At 37.2% G+C, this 22102-nt stretch overlaps 1 protein-coding gene and 1 pseudogene across 1 annotated transcript; both read left to right on the forward strand.

Moving 5' to 3' along the window:
* The first annotated feature begins 2914 nt into the window (after positions 1 to 2914).
* On the forward strand, positions 2915 to 3429 carry LOC127086883 (histone H4). The gene has a single exon (XM_051027704.1). The coding sequence runs from the start codon at positions 2981 to 2983 to the stop codon at positions 3290 to 3292; it is 312 nt and encodes a 103-aa protein (XP_050883661.1). The 5' UTR covers positions 2915 to 2980; the 3' UTR covers positions 3293 to 3429.
* Positions 3430 to 4790: 1361 nt separating this feature from the next.
* On the forward strand, positions 4791 to 7204 carry LOC127086884 (uncharacterized; annotated as a pseudogene).
* Positions 7205 to 22102: the final 14898 nt, after the last annotated feature.

Below are 22102 nucleotides of genomic sequence, written 5' to 3' on the forward strand. Positions count from 1 at the left end.
ACCTGAGTTTTCTGGTGTATGTTTTTTAAGTTCTGGATAACTTACAATGAAGAGTTCCGATGTTGTTTTTTTCGTAACGAGATTTCTTAATAACAAGAGATCCGGAACGCATTTTTTTAAAATTTTGTCACACTTATGTTTAGAGGGTATGAATATTCCTTTGATGATATGTGATAAAAACCAAACATGTGTAGATACCAAAGATATTCTCGACTACAGGAAAGTTTGATAAACGAGAATAAGCGACTAGGTGGATTAGGGAGGTTGGAATCAGGAATAGAGTTACTGTTATAATAACCCGTTCGAATACCGAAATTGGCAACAAAGGAAGAAGTGACAAAGTTATATTTGGTAGTGATAGAGTGGAAAATACAAAGAAGGAGATACTGAAACACAAAGTGCTACCAAGAAATGTGGTTTTCCGTTCAAAATTAGGTCAACAACGTCAAAAGATGGTTATGGTTGAAAGATTGATGTAAAATGTGGACTTCACAACCATGGATTACCAAATAGATTTGAAGGTCATTCGTTTGTAGGTCGACTTAATGCTGATGAACAACAACATATTGTTGATTTGACAAAACGTCATGTTCCACCAAGACACATATTATTGTCATTACAAGAACAAGATCCGGAGAATGTGACTCGAATCACCTCAATAGATAAAAATTAGAGTAAGATTCAAAAAGACTTCAAGGGTCCTAGAAAGGAAATGCAATATTTGTTTAAGCTGATAGAGGATTCTGATCATGTTTATTGGTGTAGAAAAAAGATGAGTCAAAAGTTGTGAGAGTTATCTTTTGTGCCCATCCAGAATCACTGAAGTTGTTGAATATGTTTCATAGTGTGTTGACTATGGACAACACGTACAAAACAAATAAGTAAAGGCAACCTTTGTTTGAAGTAGTTGGTATGACATCAACCGAGTTACCATTTGTTGTTGCATTTGCCTATATGGAATATGAGCAAACAAAGATTTTTTGTTGGATATTGGATAAGTCGAAACAATTGTCCACTAAGCAAGGGTTATGGTCACAAGTAATTTTAATGGATAGTGATCTTGCTTTGATGAAAACAATTGAAATAGTATTTCCAAGGACTATCAATTCGCTTTTTCGATTTCACATCAACAAAAATGTGAAAGAAAAGTGCAAGGAGTATGTTATGAATGATATACGAGAGCCGATCGAGAAGCTATGATATGAACTTGTAAGGGCTAATGATGAGGTAAAGTATCATCAACAGTTGCAACAGCTTGAGCACGCCTGTGTGGATTTTAGATCATTTTTTATTATATGAAAGACACATGGTTGACGTCTCACATGCATAGATTTGTTGAAGCTTGGATCAATAAAGTGTTGTATTTGGGTAACACGACGACTAATAGGTAATGTGTTTGATTTTAGCCATAGTTTGTTTATCTTAATATTAAGAATACTGTTTTTTTCCGGGTTGAGTCTATGCATTGGAAACTAAAGAAGATGTTGGAGAACAATTTAGATGAACTAAGTTCTCCAAAAATCTTATAAACCGGATAACATAATGGTAAGTTATCCAGTGAAGAATAAATACGAACTAGATAACTATACCCCAAGTTATCCGGAATGTAAACTTCCCAAATAACAAACCAGATAACTCATTATAAAAATCTCCAGTGTGAAAAGTTAAAGAACCGAAAACAATATATTGTTGATTAAAATATTTTTATCTACAAAAAAAATATTATTATTATAAACGAAAACAACTTTACTACTATCCAAATATTGAATAATAGAAATTTATCGACCATTTTTTTAAATATATAAAAAAAATTAAAGGGCTTATTAAAAAGATTGACTAGATATTTAAAATTGTATTCTCTCATATAAAAAAATTATCTTATATAAGAAAAACTAAAATGGTTGTTTTAATACAACTTTTAATAGTTTTAATCTTTAATTATATTATTCTTGATATTATTGTTTACCTTTCATCTTCTATATGTATTACAATTTCAACTTAAATTACTATTATTGTTAAATTTTTTTAACTTTCAATTTTTATAACAATCTGCAAACAAATGCGCGTCAAAAATTAAATCTCACAAAAAAACGTATTCCGTATGTAGGCATGAATTTGTTATTGAAAATGATAGAAATTATGGAATTAGTTAGATTGGTTCGAGTAGATGGATTTGCGAATAGAATTTTAGAAATTCGATGTCCAAACTGATTAACATTGTATTTCATTGGGTTAGTTCAATTTTTCTCCCAAATAAAAAATGTCACACCCAAATACCATAATTTTTTTAGATTTCTATTTAATTCGTATTTGCCCGAATCAATAAACACCTATAAATTCTATCAACACATTATATCCGTAACTAGGTATCTGATTCATATATCTTTATTTTAAATGTATATACTTAATCAACATAATATTGACATTCTTTTTTTCAGCATTTAAAAAATAAGAAGCATTTGTTAAAATTAATTATCTATGTTTTTAATCATCATATAACTATTAATATTAAAAAGGGACAATTATTAAAGGGGACAATTAGACTTCAAATGTAAAATTACTTTTTTAAAACGAAGATTTAATTTTTAAAATAAAAAATGAAGAGACGAAAAAGATTTATGATCATAATCTATTAAAATAATGATATGTGTTGTTGACAAAGAAATACAGCATCCACCTAAAATACATAATAGCATATAGGAGTGTTGATCCGCATATGCGAAACAAAATGAAATCCCACCGTTTAAACTTAGTTATCAACGTTCGATATGATTCTGCGCATTACGCACGGATCTTAAATCAATACCATCGATTATATTGAATCCAACGATCAACATTAGAGCACAAAACTCAATTTCCTTTCTCCTTATCTCCCGCTCTCTCCGATACATATATACTCCGATCCCCAAATCTATTTCCCCCTCAAATTCAAATCCAAATCTAAACTGTATCTCTCAGTTTCTCAGATTTTCTCGCGAAAATGTCAGGCCGTGGAAAGGGTGGTAAGGGACTCGGAAAGGGAGGTGCAAAGAGGCATAGGAAGGTTCTCCGCGATAACATCCAAGGCATCACAAAACCAGCTATTCGCAGATTGGCAAGAAGAGGCGGTGTTAAGAGAATCAGTGGTTTGATCTATGAGGAAACCAGAGGAGTTCTCAAGATCTTCTTGGAAAACGTGATTCGCGATGCTGTTACTTACACTGAGCATGCGAGGAGGAAGACTGTTACCGCCATGGATGTTGTCTATGCTCTCAAGAGGCAGGGAAGAACTTTATACGGATTCGGTGGTTGATGAAGAAGCTATCATTTGATAATTTTATTAGATTTAGACATGTTATTGGAGTCTGCGATTGTAATATGAAATCAAAGCCTACTCAATTTCCGTGGGTTGGAATTGAAATCTAATGAAAACCAGTATTTTTTTATTAATGTTATCTATGATTCATTTTAATCTTTTATTAGTTTCATATTTGCATCAAATCTTCAAGAATTTCAATTTTCATTACATTTCAGCTTAAAGTAATTTGTTTTCTTGCAAAAATAAACCAGTTTTGCTAGTCTTCTGTCAACTTGTGTGTTTTTATTTTTATTTTTGAGAAATCTTGTTTTTAGATCTAGAGGTCGGTCAAGTTGTAAGCGATAAGTGGATGCTAGAGATGGTTTATCCAGTTCTTGAAAAGATGTAGTAAGTTTTTCAGAAAAATTCATGTATTGGCGAAACATCTTCGACAAGTAGTTTCTTAATGTGGTTACGTTGAGCAATTTGAATTTGTGTCAGGCAGTTAGGTATACTTTAGACAATGTGATTGTGTACGATATGAGGTAAGAAATGAGCGTCAACATTGAAAATAAACACTAGGAAAATGCATTGACAAAATTGACTGAAATTATTCTTGAATGTGAAACATATCTTGCATGGTCTAAGGCAGAAGGTCTACAATTTCATTGACACATTAGTCTCAAACTTTTTAAAATATGACATGTTTTTTATGCTATGTTCAACTTCATTTTTATGACATGCTTTTTATGCTATGTTCAATTTCATTTTTAATAGCAATTAGTTGGTTTGATGATCACATCTTTAGCAAGCCAAGCTAACATCTACTCAACAAAACAACTTGATTTACATGATTGATATTCTTATAAGACACTCGAGTTAGAATGTGAAAATATTTAAATTGGGTTTGAAATTTGTTATTTGAAACTGTATCATTTCTTATACATAAAGAGGAGAGTAAGGATCATGGTAGTCAAAATCGCGATCCTACTCGTAGGATGGTACGATTTTACGATCTTGCAACTATCCACCGTGCCGGAGGACGATCAAAATCGTTTTTTGGTAGGCACGGCCAGAATCGCCGTGATATCACGTGAAAACGGTAGAATCGCTGTTTTTGTTGAAAAATTCCGTTTTTGTTTAAAGCCCCCTATGAATTCGGGTTTGCGGGTCCGGTCTGCGTCCCGGTTTAGAAAAAACCTTAAAAAAATTATTTTTTAATTCTGAAATGATTATTTTCAGCCTAATAACTAGGATAAATGATAATAATTAAGAGTAATTAATACTCAGCTATCAAATAATTATGAATTTATTCCATTTCCCAAAAATATATTATGATTAGGGTAACTTTTCAAAATATATTTATTCATTCCAATTTATTCACATTAAACTATTTCATCTCTCTCCCGTTAAATAAAGTCGTTGTCTCACTTAATATTTCATTCTCTATCTTCTCTTTCACGGTTAAAATAACCTTTGATTCTCTATTAATTTTTTTTTCAACCTTTCTCCCATGACTTCAAGTTCTGCTGTTGGAACTTTAGTTGTTGGTGCTTTCACTGCTCCCCCTGCAATTGCACCACCACCACGCCAGAAAAAACTACCAAAAAAATGCTCCTGGTAACCGAACTGATATGGCATGGAAACATGACATTGCTGATCCTGATAATCCAAGAAAAATCCAATGCAAGTATTGTCAAAAAAGGTAACTAGAGGAGTCTACATGCTAAAGCATCACTTGGCTGGAACTCAAAAAGATGTTGAAGCATGTAAGGCTGTCCCAGATGAAATCAAGAGAGAAATACTGCAGGTTTGTTCAAGATTGCAAGAAAATTCGATAAAAAAACAGAGGCAATGGTGGAGGAAGAGATGTCAGAGGCGTGCTCAAAAAGAATGAGCAGTAACAACTCTGGAAACATATTTAAGAAAATGTGTTTCAGCTCACAACCTAGCATCAATGCAGTTCTAAAGAAGGATTTAAGAGATGATGCATGTCAAGCAATTGCAAGGTTTTTTTTACAATAATGCCATACCATTCAATGTAGCAAAGAGTGAGGAGTTCACTATCACGTGTGATATGATTTCAAGACATGGTAATGGATTCAAACCACCATCTTATCATGACTTGAGAATTAAGTTGTTAAATCAAGAAATTAAGTTGACACATGAAGCTTGGGAAGAACATAGAAAGGAATGGAGGAATATTGGATGCAACATAATGACCGATGGATGGACTGATCGGAAGAGGAGGACAATTTTGAATTTTTTGGTTAATAGTCCAAAGGGTACTGTATTTTTGAAGTCTGTTGATGCATCTAACATATGCAAAACAACCGACAAAATCTTTGAAATGATTGATGCTGTTGTTGAAGAGGTTAGAGAAGATAATGTCGTTCAGGTCGTGATAGATAATGCGACAAACTACAAGGCTGCCGGTGAGATACTGATGCGAAAGAGGAACAAATTATATTGGAGACCTTGTGCCGCACACTGTCTTGATTTGCTGCTTGAAGATTTGGAGAAGAAGATATCGGTTCATGAAGAGACAATTCCAAAGGGTAAAAAAATTACAACTTTTATTTATTTAAGAACTTCTCTCATTTCTATTTTGCATCATCACACGAAAAACAAAGATTTGGTGAGGCCAGGCGCTACTCGATTTGCCACGTCCTATCTTACTTTAGGGTGCTTGTATGAGAACAAGGAAGCTTTGATAAGAATGTTCACTTCCAAAGAATGGAAGTTGAGAAAATGTGCAAAGTTAAGAGATGGAAAAGCCATTGAAGATGTGATTTTGGACAAAAGTTTTTGGAAGAATATTGTTGTTTGTTTGAGGGGTGCTACACCTCTCATTAAAGTGCTTCGTTTAGTTGATTCAAATAAAAAACCAGCCATGGGATTAATCTATGAGGCAATGGACCAAGCAAAGGAGGAAATTCAAAAGAATCTTAATGGTGTAAAAAAAAGGTATATTTGTTTTATTTAATTTTATTCAAGTATTTGTGTCTGTACTTGATATCAAATGTTAAAAATAACTCAAATTATTATAATTTGTAGTTACAAGTCTATTTGGAATATCATTGATGATAGATGGGACAAAATGCTACATAGACCACTACATGCTGCAGCCTATTATCTCAACCCACAGATGCATTACGGTTCTAGATTCAAAGCTGATATTGAGGTTAGAAAAGGTTTAATGGACTGCTTAACTAAAATGGTGGATGATCCTGAAGAACAGGCTAAGATTGAAGTCCAAATGCATGACTTTAAGAAACAATTAGGGTATTTTGGCACAGAATTGGCCAAACGAACACTTGAAAAATCTACTCCGGTAGATTGGTGGGATTCAGTTGGGTTTGAGTGTCCAGAACTGCAAAGATTTGCTATCCGCATACTCAGCTTGACATGCAGTTCATCGAGTTGTAAGTGAAACTGGAGTGCTTTTGAGATGGTAAGACTTTAAGAATTTATAATTAATTGTATAAGGCTTTCATCTTGCTTATGTTAATATTTTTTCATTTACTGTAATTAAGGTCCATATAAAAAGAAGGAACCGCTTGAAACAAAAAATGATGAATGATGTTGTATTTGTCATTGCTAATTCAAGATTGTCCAAAAAAAAAGAAAGGAAGAAGAACATTTGAGATAGAGTTTGATGACCTTGGATCTGATGATGATTGGCTTATGGACGAAGATGGCGACATTGAAATTTCGGATGAAGACTTTATTCAAATGAATCAAGAACAAATTCAAGAGGATGATATTTTTGTTCATGATTTGGAAATTGAACATGATGGAGGGATAGATGAAAATGAATTTGATGATGACTTTGAAGATGAAAATGAAGATGAAGGAGATAATGAAGACAACGATGATCCATTGAATGATTATGAACAACTCCAACATGAATTGTTTGGAAATTGAGTGAATTTTCATTAAGTTTTTCTTATAAGTTTTCAATTATTATTTGTTACTATTTTGAATGTTGTGGTGTTTTAGAATTATCTTGAATTAGTTTTAATGAATATTATCCTATGAAATTTCAGTTTTTAAAAGTAATTTTAGTGTTATTTGAATTTTATTTTTATATTATGTAGTGTTATATGCATATTATTAATCTATATGCAAAATATATGTTAATTTTTAAATTTGGTAGGATCTTTCGGTCCGTGTTACGATCCCCCGATTCACGATCTAATTACCCCAACCCGATCTTGCATAGGATCTCGAGTTTAACTACCTTGGTAATGACATCGCTATCTTTTAAGTGTGGAGTGCGAAGGACTGTCAGATGTGTCTTAGACACTGATCCCCTATAGCAAGGTACATAATAGTCACGTGATAATGATAATTTTCTATAAATATGACCATGTAATCGGTTGATAGGTTTTGGCCCATTAACTGCCTATCCCAGGGTGGTTGGTCTTAGGGGGATATGGTTGACCCCAAAGACTTATCGGGAGCCCCGAATACCTAGGAGTATTTAGTGACTCGGATCGAATTTCCGAAGATCCATCTCCATCATTGCTCTGGAATTAAAATTGCTTAGAGTTTGCCGCAAAAGTGGTGGGGGACAAACACATTTATTCTATTGCCAACACGTCGCCCTAGGTATGCAGGTTAGGGAAAGATTACCCTACCTAGGGTACCTAAGTGTCTTTCAGCCTCAGGTGGATTGATGAGACAAGATGTTGATTACCCTCAGATTTTCTTTCTCATTATCTGATCTGAACTGTTGATCTTCTATCACCATTTCTTGTAAAAGCTAGTTGCTTTACTCCAATTTTATTTTTTCCCGTTGTTACCACATACCCATCTATTCTCCTCATATTACTCTCCCCGCTTTGTGAACTTAAATCTTTGCTTGACTAGTTTTAATGTCGGAGATCACGGTAGGAGATTACTCCTGAGTCGAACTAGATTATTTATCCCATAAATCTACTTTCACTCAAGGAGAAGAAATACCATCTGGTTCTTTGGAGATAAGGGTTTCCTCTGATTGAGGTATTATACTGATTTTGGATGAGAAAAGGATATTCCATAAGTTTGAAGGGTGTTCTATCCTCTTTTACCCTGTATTTTTCAGAAACTAGACGTTTGTATTCCGATAACTTCTTTTGAGAAAGAGGCTCCGAATCATCTTTGCATTCTCTTTTTGCAACTTCATCCACGTGTTTCGGCTTTTGTTCTTGTATTCCAGTATTGGTATGAATACATGGGAAAAACAGGTTCAACTTATCGAGATCTCTTTTTCCACCTTTGTGAAGTATTTCCCGCCCCTAAGGATGTTGTTGGTCACTGGCTTGTTTCTCTTTGTCGTGCTAAAAACGAGATCTTCAAGGTCTATACTGACAAATGAAAGTATTTTAAAATCGATTACTTCATGACTAAACGTATTTCTTCCCTTGCTCATGAGGAATTTTGTGTCGTTCCTCCCACCTCCACCGGGCAAATTGAGTGCACGGATCAAAGGCATCAATTATGGTATATGGACCATTTTTCTATAAGTGCCAAATATCAATGGGTTTCCCTTGAAGCTCTTAACGAGGTAGATAGGTAAATGAAATCAATTTTGCTCTCAATTTTTGATGATTTGATATCTTGTATGGAAGTGGCGAAAGCTAGTTCCACGGAGGTACGTAAAAAGGTGTTTGGTAAGTTATTTCATTTCTCCCTCTTTGTGGGTATATGTATTTATTAAGTATTCATCTATTGATCTTTATTATCTTTTCATAACAGTACAAGAAAAGTCCCATTGCTGCAATTGACCCTATAAAAGAGCCTGGTGTCCACCAATCTATTCCGATTCTTTCAGAAAGTCGGTCCAAGAAGAAACTCGATAGGGCCGATCCGAATTCCCCCGACCAAGGTCGGGTATAGAGGTCGAGACAAGTGAAATTTTTATTCGTGGTTGATGCTGCTAGAAGGGCAGTGAGTGATTCTCTTTATTTGCCTTCCATGTTGGCTGGTCCTTCCCCTTAATAACTGGGGGAAATGAATAACCTTGTGTCTGCCGGGGACTATGCCCTTGTCAACCACCTTTCTCCTTCCGGACGATGTGATACAGTAAAGGAGATAATCACTTGAGTAATGTGGACAATGCCACTCCTTAACCAGTTAGCTATCCGCCCTGGAGAGTTTTTGACGCCTTTTGCTTTATCCCAGAAGGTGGAATTATTATGGGCTTGTTGCAACCTTTTTGGGGTAAAGAAGGTAGGAATTGAGAGGGACTCCTTGGAGAAGTGTGGTCGCCTGGAAAAAACTTTTATCCTTTCAAAAGAAGAACGCCTTCATGAGTGTTCGGTTGAACTGGCTGGACATGTGAAGGATCTCAACGACCAACTTAAGAAGATGGAGGAAGATGTTTACCGTGGTGAGCTCCAAATAGAGACTGTGTATATTGTTGTTCGGGGTACTGTAGAAAAATCAGTTGGATGGGAGGAAAACTTAGCGAAAAATGAAGAAACTCTTTAGGGCCAACATGTTGCGTTGGATGCACAGTTACAAGAATATTTTGATGATAATCCTCTGAAAAAAGGAGGCATTCTGGAGTGTCTTATGCCAATTGGAGTCCCTTGCCCCTCAACTTGTTGCCTTTGCACTTCCTTCCAACTTTTTAATTATCTTTTGATGTACTATGTTATTAAGTACCTGGGCACATAATGTTATATGTGGTTATGTTTGATGTAACATGCATTTTAGATATCTTATTGTATTTAGAATTCTGACTGTTTGTGCTTTGACAATAGCGTACTTGTGTCTAGAGAGGTGGGTTATGCCTTTGTACCATGATTTGCGTCACTAAGGCTCATTCCCTGGCCGAGGATAGAGGATTCCTGTCCCTTCCCCGAGGTATAACTTAGATCGAGTTGAACATCTCCATGCTCTACCACTGACATCCCTTGGATTGTCTAGATTCGAGGTGTGTGTGTGTGTGTGTGTATGGGAGGTGGGGGGGGGGGGGGGGGGGGGGTACATCATCTACGCGCAAATGTGTGTATTTATTTGACAAAGGGTATTTGATTATTATAGTCGGACATGCAAAGCGTCTCCGATAGAACTCATGGGGGAATTGGTTGCTGTAGTCGGACGTGCAAATAGTCTTCGATAGCTCCTATGGACTCTTGAGGCATGCTCGACACTTTGGGTATTTTATTGCTATAGTCATATGCGCTAATTGTCTCTGATAGAACCTTTGGTCTTTGAGACTTCTGACGCCCTAAAGAGGGGAAAATAGACAAATAAAATGAACAATAAAAAAATAACACAAAGGAATTGTATTCAAACATTTGTCAATTTTCATAATGGCGAGGTTATTTAAAGAAAAACGTTGAGCTCTCTATTAAACTCTAATACTATTTCAATTTGGCTATGTTATATGTTCGTAGTATCAACTCTCCTTCCAGAGACTCCAACTGATATGCTCATCGTCGAGTGATTTCGTTTACCCGATGAGGTCCTTCCCAATTTTCCATCATGTGCGTACTTACCCCTGATGTAGGCCTTTCGCAGTACGAGGTTCCTTAACTGAAATCATCTATACCAGATATGACAACTGGAATTTTCTATACCAGGCATGAAAGCTGTTGGCAATAAGAACATCATCATCTTCATCATCTTGATCAACTTCCACACTCCTTTTACTTTGAGCCTCAAACTCTACATTTTGATGGTTCTCATTGAGGATATCATCAATAGAATCTTCAGTGGAGACATAGTTATCATTGAAAACTTCATCAACAAGCTTATCATTGATATGAGTATCAACATGATGACCATCAACCATGACAAGTTTATCACTAGGGTTTGCTTTAACATGTGGTACATTAGTGGATTGAGGTGGTTCACCAACTGGTACGGAAGTGGGTTCAGCCTATGGGCCACTAGATGTTAGAACAAATGTTTCAACATTTGGTTCAACATGTGAATCAACATGTGACTCAACATATGGTTCCTTAATAGTTGTTTCAACATGATCAATAAATTTGTTAATGGGGTTGGACTCAGCTTCTATAGAAACATTCATAGTTTCAACAAAATCATGAACACACAAATGGTTCCTTTTCAGAGGTACTGACCTTTTCAAATGTTTTCTTCTTAATGGTGGCAACACTCTTTGATTTATTTTTTGAAATGTCATCTGGAGAAATCATTTTTCAGAGGTTTTGGGTTTAAAAACATAATAGGTATCATTATAGCTAGATTCATAAACCCTAGTTTTCTTTGATGTTCCTCTCTCACCCATCTTTACTCCTAACATTTTGACCCCATAAGAGTTTGTAACAGGTTTGGGTTCAGAACCTTTATGGATTATTTTAGAACAAGATTGGGGGTTTTGAGAGAGATGAAGGTGGACAAATGTGCTAGCACAATATATATATATATATATATATATATATATATATATATATATATATATATATATATATATATATATATATATATATATATATATATATAGATAGATAGATAGATAGATAGATAGATAGATAGATAGATAGATAGATAGATAGATAGATATATATATATATATAGAGAGAGAGAGAGAGAGAGAGAGAGAGGTTGCTTTTGTGTGTGAGAAAGGAATGACTACAAGAAAATGTTTAATTTTAAGGGATTTCCCTTATTTATGTGTTGCAATGATCACAGGAGACAAAAAGGCTTTTCTTTTAGCCTTGCATGCCTTCCATGAGTTAATTGACATAAGATTTCACACATGAAAATACCAATTACACCACTTAGTTTTTCAATCTGAACATTATCTAAGGTCTCAGTAAAAATATCTCTTAGTTTATTATCTTGTAGACCAAGAGAGTAGGTGAAACTTCCTAGAAGACTCATCTAAACTTTAGACTGCATTTGTTGAACATAATGTTTAAATATACTATCAAACATTTCACTAAACACAAAGTCATAAATGGGGTTTCCTTTATCATTATTCACATATAGGGATTTATTTATTTTTACCCAAGCCTTTCACTTGAATGGATTCCATGAAGTTCATATGAATTAATTCCATAACCTTAGAGAAGGTAGGATGCTGGAGCTTCTTGTGGGTCATCTGGGTCTGCTTGCCTATTTGGCACTCTCTAGTGATTTTTCCTTCTTGAATCTTGAGTTTTGGCAATCCCTTGATAGCATATTCATATATGATATTTTCCATTCTCTCCTTGGATACCAGGCATGATGAGGACTGAGATATCTGCAGATAACAATTGTATTTGAACCTTGAACCCTTCATTAACACCTCTTGATCTTTGCTGTTGACAATACACCCAACCTTATTGAAGTTCACATTCAGATCTTGATCACATAGTTGTCTTATACTGATTAAGTTAGTAGTAAACCTTCTACCAGCAACACATCGTTAAGACAAGGGAAACCTGGACTAACCAATTTGCACATGCCCTTGATTTTTCCTCTATCTCCATCACCAAAAGTGGCATAACTATTTGAGTAGGGCTTAAGTCTTCAATATAACTTTTTTCACCAGTCATGTGCCTAGAACACCCACTACCAAAATACCGATCTTCTCTTGAGAAAACTCCAAGGGATGTATGAGCTATGAGACAAGTGATAACTTCCTTGGGTTTCCACTCCTTCCTTCCTTGAGTTTTCTTCCGTTTCTTTCCATTGAGCCTTGGCTGACTATAAGACTGGGGATATCCATACAATCTATATCAAAAGGGTCTTATATAACCATATCTACCATAATGGTGTCACCTCTAAAATGAGTTTTTATTGCCTCTTTTATGAGGGTACACATGTTGAGTAGGATGCTGGGATATGTAGTCCTTCATCAGAAACTCAATTTTCTTCTAAGGGGAAACAAACTTATTAGTGGGAATTTTGACCTCTTAGTTCATGGAACTATAGTCAAACCCTATAGCCTTCATATTCATAGACTTCTCCCCAACTTCCGAGATCTCATCTTACATATCAGAACCATTGTTCAACATATGTACATATTTTATCATATTGTCAAGTTTAGATTTTAACAATGTAACTTGCTCTTCCAGACCTATAATGGTTGAGCCAAGCTTCTCTTTTTCCAGAATTAGAGCACTTATAGCCTTCCTTTGTTTCTCTTATCTCAAGCAAGCCCGCTTCCACTGTTTGAACAAAATTCTGTATTTTTTAGCTAGTTATTCCTCTATGATATCTTCATCACTAGACTCACTACAAGAGTCATATTTTCAAGTGAAATCCATAACCTTATTAGCTATTAATCCTTCATTTTCATCATCAGAATCAAAACAAGTGATTGACAATCCCTTTTCCTGTTTCTTTAGAAAGGTAGGACATTCAACTTTAATGTGGCAACCCTTCACATTCATAACATCGTTCTCCTTTGCCTCTGTTAGGTTTGTGTTCACATTTGCTTTTTCTTAGAGGACTGATGTCTGAAACCTTATCTACGACATTTGTCCTCCAATTTCTATCCAACCTTCTCAAAGCTTTTATTAAACTTTCTCCTAATAAGGGATCTAACATCTGATAGATTTTCTTCACCTTGATCTTCATTCTCTTCAGTGTTAGAAAAAAAAGATATACTTTTGTTCGTCTTTTCAGACATGTCATTCAAAGCCATCTTAAAGGTTTGCAAAGAACAAATAAGTTCATCAACTTTGATGTTGCTTAAGTCCTGTGCTTCTTCAATAGTTGTGACCTTCATATCAAACTTATTAGGTAGAGACCTAAGGATATTTTTGGCCAGCTTTTCTTAGGACATCTTCTCTCTTAAGGAAAAAGAAGTGTTGGCAACGTCACATAATCTGATGTTGAAGTCAAATATCGATTCATCTTCATTCATTCTCAGATTCTCAAACTTTATAGTGAGGGGCTGCAACCTTGACATTCTAAGCTTGGATGTGCCTTCATCAGCAGTTTTGAGAATCTCTCAATCTTCTTTGGCTTCAATACATGTGTTAATCAATCTGAACATGTTCTTATCCACACCATTGAAAATAACATTCAAGGCCTTTGAATTTCCAAGAGCTTCATCATCTTCAGCATTTGTCCAACCGACTTTAGGCTTTAAGGTTGATGTTCCATCTTGAGAGGTAATCGCAAGATGTTTCCAACCTTTTGAGAAAAGAAACCATATTGGCTTTCCAATAATCATAGTTAGTTACATCCAAAATAGGTTCTTTATGACAGATCCTCCATCTTTAGTGATGTTCATTTGAACATAAAAATTATTCCCTGGAGCTCACCCAAACAGAACAAGGTGCTTGCTCCAATGCCAATTGAAATTATGTTCTTAAGGGGATAAATGTTCGACCAAATACTTAAGCCAATGTGGTCTACATCTATGTCGCATCCGCGAAAAACAACCGGCGGGCTAAAACAAAAACACAAACAGAGCCGCCATTGCGCGTTATTTATCCCAAGATAGGGAAAGGAAACGCTCAGAGAAACCTGGAAAAAGCATGGTCTCGCGACCAAAGAGAAAGGGTAAGGGAGTCGGTTACGCAAGGGGAATGTATTAGCACCCCTCACGTCCTTCGTACTCGACGGGATCCACGCTCTAAGAAAAGAAAAGGTTGCTAAAACACCACACACACACACACACCGAAGACAACACAGGTGGGGTTAAGAGGAAGAGATCTCGATAGGACGTCGCATCCTATGCCTACGTATCTCGTCTGGAACGAGAATCAGAGCTGCCGTAGTTCGGCTCACGCACGCCAAATAAGACACACACAAACTCAGGCAAACCTGGAACCCGAATGCCAATCGCTGGACTTACATCGGCTTCCGAACCAAACAAACACAATCAGGATACGGACAGCCAATCGCTGGGCTTACATCCATATCCTGACACACAAGAAGATTAACAAGCAAACGCACACAAAAAGAAAAAAAAGTGCCCGGAGAGACCTCGCACGGTCTCCTGCCTACATACCTCGTCTGGAACGAGGATCAGGGCGATGTAGTTCCCCTCAAAGGGAAAGAAATTCTAGCCAGAAACCAAGGGGAGACACGCTACCAGGGAGCTGTACTCGAGCCTAGTGTTATCATGCATCATTGCCCTATGTTATGGTTTCTACCTACTTGCACAACTGCAAGCTAATCCTATCCAGGAAAACAAGCATGCAAGCATCAACAAATCAAAACAAGCATTTCAAGCAAGTATTCACATAGCACACACTATATCCAGTCAAGTGAGGCTCAAACAAAGGGTTCGACTGCCGAAGCAAGTCATCTGTACAGAGGTAGTATTAGCTCTTAACCTTGCCATTGAGGGGCTAAGGTGAAGCTGATGAAAGGTGAGTGAAGATCAGACTTCACAGCTCTTATCCCTGTCCAGGGAGAGCTTTAGACAAAGGAGCGTGGGTTCAGAAAGATGGAACCCTTCTACGCTCAAAGACTCTGACACAACTGTACAAAGTACAAGATCTTGGGTTTGTGTCCCAATGCATCAACACAGTGGTGTGAGCAGAGGGACGACTCAACAGAATAGCGGGGGATAGATTGCATATCCCTTGGGTTCCGCCAATTGCCTCATAGAGGTCTTCACCTGCTTGGCACAAAAGTAAACAATCACAAACATCGCCTCTTAAGGAGGACTTCAGACAGTTGCCTGGCTAAATAACAAGCCAGGTCTTCCAGACTACATGAAGACAAGAGAGTCTACCTCAACTGGTTTATACAACCAAGCAGCAGCAAGCAAGTTCTTAAAGAACTGTAAGCGACTAAATGTACCTGAAATCAATCAAGTATCATCAGTACTCAGACAAACCAACAATAAACAGCACAAGTCAATCTGTACAGACAACACAAGTTAATGCACATAAGTGCAAGCCATGAGCTCAAACTCAAGCATCAAACCCTACAACACAAAACCAATGTTAGTTTACAACATCAAACAAACTCAATTTGCAACTTGCATTTATCCTTAAGCCTTTTGCACTTTTAACCTGAAAATCCAAACCAAATGTGAGAAACTAGACCACTAGGCCAAGCCTAGGGTCCAAAGGAGATAAAAAATCCTAAACAGCAAGTGAAATTTATCCAAAATCACATTCAAACAAATTAGAAGCAAATGCAATTGGTCCCATGCTCATATCAATCACCATTATCATTTCATGCACAATTTAGTATCAAACATGCAATTTGCAACTCCAAAAGACCAAATAGAACTATCTCACTCAAAAGCATATCAAGTCAATTCAATTAATTCCACAAAAATTCACACCTAAACAGGACAGATTCAATGTATAGCATGTCAATTTTCAGCTCAATTGGACAAAAGGAAGTAGGTCAATGAAAATCAAAAAGTACAGACACATTTATACAAGCCAATTCATGGCATCAACATAAGCATCAACTTCAATCAAATGCCAAACAGTGAGAACAATTAAGAAATGAATGGGACCAAAGCCAAATTAACAATGAACATGTTATGAATCACTCCATCAAATTTCACATTCATATGATATGGTATGAGCATTTCACAAGACTTGGAAGTCAACTAGTCAAGCAAAACCCTAAAAATGCTAAACAGCAATCAAAAATCTCAATTAAATGGAAAATGAATCAACAGTTCATGCAAAAAATCATGGTGAAGCTAGACATATACAAGACACAGCATGCAAAATTTGAGATCAATTGGAAAAGCCTAGGCATGTCAAATAAATTCATGAAATTGACCTAACCTAGTGTGACACAAATTGTCACACTCAACTTGCACACATCATATCTACCAAACCAGAGATCCAAAATTCACAAACTATACATCAAAATAACCAGCAAGGAGTCAAGAATTAGCATGTGAAATTTCATTCAATTTGGATAAGGTATGAGTATTTCATGAAGGATATGGTGAAACATACAAAAAATGCACACAAGTCAAAGATCCATAGGCAAAGTCAAAAATCTACCAAGCACAACTTGAGTTATCATACCTATAAAAAACTAGGGGAAATTATGAATCTAACAAAAAAACTCCCACTAAATTTGGATTAGAAATGGATTTTATATGATTTTTTGAAGTTTTGTGAAATATTGAAATAATTATTTAAGTTAATTAATGGATTTATGGATTTAATTATGTAACGAGTGGCATTACTGTAATATTTGAAAGCCAGGGTCCAAAACGCACAGCATAAGTAATGCGCTGTCACCACGCTAATGGACGGTTTTGGTGGGAAACAGGAAGTTTGAATTGGCCAGGCGCAGGACGGATTGAACACGGTGAATTTTCCAGAATTTCGCGTTCATCAGCGTGTTCATGTTCATCACTTCCAAATTCGGTTTCGATCAATCCTCAACCAAAATGCACAAATCTTATATGGATGGAAAGGTCTAAGTACGTACAACACGAATATCACTATGAAATCATCCAGAAATTCATGTACAGCAAGAATCGAACGAACTAAGTTTGCTCATCAAAGGTTCAAATCCAGATTTCTCTCACCTCACTCAATCAATTCACAAACTAATCATATCACGATGATCTATGATGAATGAACTACAAAATGCACATAACAATTCAACAAATTAAGAGTTTCAAATTTTTGCACCTTGGATATGGCAGCTGTTGTTCTTGATGCTTTTGCGCGTAATTTTCCAAAACAGATGCGTGTCCAGGTATAGGAAGTTGAATGGAGGAAGATCCTTGGCTCGAGGTTGCTTCAATTGGAAGAATTCTCAAAATGCCATTGATGAGCTCATGATGAACAGTCCACGAATCTGAAGCTTCTTCTACTAATTCACCAAAACAGTTGTAGAGCAATGTATGTGGAGCACGAATCAAGAAGAATCAGCAAAAATGATTGAGAATTGGTGAAGATTTGATGAAGATTTTGGAGAATTTGGAAAAATGGAGGGAAAGTTGGTTAGATTTCTTGGAATGTGCAATTGTCATTAACATTCTGTTACAATTAGTAACTTATACTCCACCTTAATCCAATGTACTAATCTCAATTAGCAAAATTTGGAAGAATTAGCATAATGTGATTTTTGAGTGCAAGTCCAAAAATGCCCTTGCCAAATATTGCACCATGACAGCTCATGACAGCTTAAACAACTTCTATTTGGCATTTGGAGAGTGTTGCAAAAAGTCCCATTTCAAAATTCCATGTAATTTGAGATTTGGACCATTTTGCCCTTGGTTTTTAATTGTTGCACTTGAAAATTGACCTTTTGCATTAACCATTTTTGATGAATTTTGATTATGCACCATGAAAGTACATGTGAAATGGAGTTTGCTCATAAAAAGATCAACCATTTTGGCCATTCCATGTGAAAGTTATGCCACTTTGATTATAGGCATTTTTGGAAAATGAATGGACCATAACTTGCCAACCATACATGGGAATTTCAAGTTCTTGGACTTTTTGGAAAGGTGAGACCAATATCTACAACTTCCATGTTGAACAAATTTTCATTTGAAGCTTCTTTTGGACACGTAATTTTGTGGTGAAAAACTTTCCATTTTTGGAAACTTCCATTACAAGTCACTTTCTATTTTTGGCAATTTTTGTCCTGACTTTATTTTCTTCATTTTTGAGCTTTGACATGTCAAATGACACTTGTTTCAACATGAATGAAGTGCATCCAACTCTCTCCCACCTCCAAATCCATAAAATCAAGCACAGTTGACCACAGTTGACTTTTTCAACTGATAGATGAATTTGGCAATGCACTGATAAAGCTGAGCCCCAATCCTCTGATGAAATGGCTCAATGATGAAACCCTAGCCTTCATAAGCTCAATATAATCACATGATGATCCCCATATCCATTGTAGACCCCATCTCCTTCACAAGCCCTGATTGGCCCAATGCAGATGATTAGGGTTGACCAGTGGTCAAAACCCTAATCTCAAGGCATCTGATCAATCTTCTGAATCTCTTGGATGATATCAAGACCATGATGATGATGATATATCATTTCAATCAAGATGTAGACCAATCTCCTCGAGAACTATGAAACCCTAATTTGGACCTCCACATCCTCAGATGATTAATGACCAGTCCAATGAAACCCTAGCTTGCACCATGACCTCTCCATCTTCTGACCAAGAATTAGGAGGACAACTTGCACAATGTAACCATATGATATGCAATATGCAATGCCTAATGACCTAAAAATGATATGCAATATGTTATGCTAGTCCCAAGAGAGGAGGGCAAATTTTGAGGTGTTACAGCTGCCCCTATTCAATCCACTGTGAACCTGTCGATATGAATAGCCTCGGCTTTCAGATGACCAGGATGAAGAGTGATTGAATACCAAGAACAGACGAACAATTTGCACTCTGATGGGAAATAAATTAACAATGCCTGTCAGAATCGGCGAAGAACACAATCTCGAAACAAAAATCCGTCTGGAACGGAAAAGGTCGGCCCGATCACCGAAACAACAACGTCGACCTGGATACCAAAATAAATGGTAACGCAGGGATAACCACGGCCTGAACACCACATATCCGCTGGGGATTATCATTCCTTTCTTTTTTATGCTTTTCTTGAACCCCGAGATTTCTGATAATCGCTCTTTTTTCATTTTCTTGAACCCCAAAATTTTCTTTCGCGCCAATGATCCCCGATCACTGCATTTGAACCCCGTTCTCCTACTTGCCAAAATAATGAACCCCATTCTCCGGTTTGAACCCCAGTCGCCTGACGATAACTTGCGATCGCCATTGTGAACCCCGATCTCCAGAAAATGTCGCAACATTTCCCTTTCTCCATTTGGACCCCGCTCTCCAGAAAATGCCTCAACATTTCCCTTTCTCCGTTTGAACCCCAATCTCCAGAAAATGTCTCAACATTTCCTTTTCTCCATTTGGACCCCGTTCTCCCATCTCTCGTGATAATTCCGCTGGCAACGTCGGAAATAACACCAAACCACTCTGAGGGCGACATATCAGAGGGTATACCTTCACAAAAGGAAGGTAGCATGTGCATCTCTTCTTCAGAAGACACCCATAAGGACTTCCACTGGCCTCAGCCAAAGTCTAAGGTGACACATGAACAGAAGACAATCCTACGGACCTCATCCTGGATATAATCTTCAACTCCAATCTCTATTTGGACCCCGATCTCCAGAAAATGTCTCAACATTTCCCTTTCTCCGTTTGAACCCCAAATCGCGCTGATCGCGTAATATCCTTTGATTTCATTTCCATTTTCGTCCGACGGAAAAAAGTTTCATCCAGTATCGCACTACTGGAAAACATTGCTAATCTGACATCCAGATGCTAAACTCCTCAGAATAACCCCTTCAACCAGACACTAACTAATGACTGGGAAGAAACTCGACGTTTACTGGACATCGAACGATGATGTTTACCTGACACCAAAGAAAACTCGACCAGACACTTACTGATGACTGGGAGGAAACACGACGTTTACCGGACATCAAACAATGATGTTTACAGGCATCAAACAATGATGTTGACAGGACATCGAACAATGATGTTGACAGGACATCGAACAATGATGTTGACAGGACATCGAACAATGATGTTGACAGGACATCGAACAATGATCGACCAGACATTAGACAATGACTGGGAAATAACTCGACGTTTACTGGACATCGAATGATGATGTTTACTGACACCAAAGAAAGCTCGACCAGACACTTACTGATGACTGGGAAATAACTCGACGTTTACTGGACATCGAATGATGATGTTTACAGGCATCAAACAATGATGTTTACAGGCATCAAACCATGATGTTGACAGGACATCAAACAATGATGTTGACAGGACATCGAACAATGATGTTGACAGGACATCGAACAATGATGTTGACAGGACATCGAACAAGGATGTTGACAGGACATCGAACAATGATGTTGACAGGCATCAAACCAGGATCGACCAGACATTAAACAATGACTGGGAAATAACTCGACATTTACTGGACATCGAATGATGATGTTTACTGACACCAAAGAAAGCTCGACCAGACACTTACTGATGACTGGGAAATACTGTTGCTCCAAACTCACAATGCTGAACTCCTCGGAGTATCGTCTTCACTGTCCGGCAAAACCAAATCTCAAGCGGTAACCACGGCTCGAGCCGCGCTGATCGCGTAACATTTCTATCTCTGTCCGACGGAAAAGTTTCCTCCAGCATCGCACTACTGGGGAATATTACTGCTCTGTCGTCATGATGCTAAACCCATCAGAGTAACATCTTCCAACTTCTGTCGAAACCACCTCTCAAACAATAACCACAGCTTGAGACTAGCCTATGCTTGCAATGATGCATGACTTTTTCTGCGTAATGCTCCATAATTATGGAAATGCTACGCGATTTATTATATCTTTTATGCAATATGCTATGCTTATTCTACATGATGAATGCATAAAAAGCATCCCCCCTCAAGGGACTCCTCTGAGGAGCTCGAGACACCCTGCTGAGGAACTCGTCAATACTCCGATTCCACCCCGCTGGGGGAATAGCACCACTGCTGCTGGGGATAAGGCAACCCTTACTGGGGAAGAACCTCCTTTGCACCCAATCCGCTCAGGAAACTGCTGGGGATAAGAACCACCAACACTCTGTGGGGATATACCAGTCTTTAACTTGCTGGGGATATCAATCCCGACTCCGCTTGGAGGACCTTCACAGATACCTAGCGACTTCACCGGGGAAATGCTCACAGATAGCTCTGCTGGAGAAACAGCAACCTCCAGGCCTGGCAACTGGGGAAACATCGATCTGACACCTGCTGGGGATAACCATCCTGACCCTGCTAGGGAAGCAAATGCCACTCCGCTGGGGACAACCCATGCAATCCATAGGTAGAATCAACCCAGCTGGGGATGCAGATATCAGTCTGCTACGGAAACT

This window comes from Lathyrus oleraceus, chromosome 5 (assembly GCF_024323335.1).
Source record: "Lathyrus oleraceus cultivar Zhongwan6 chromosome 5, CAAS_Psat_ZW6_1.0, whole genome shotgun sequence".
Taxonomy (NCBI): domain Eukaryota; kingdom Viridiplantae; phylum Streptophyta; class Magnoliopsida; order Fabales; family Fabaceae; genus Lathyrus; species Lathyrus oleraceus.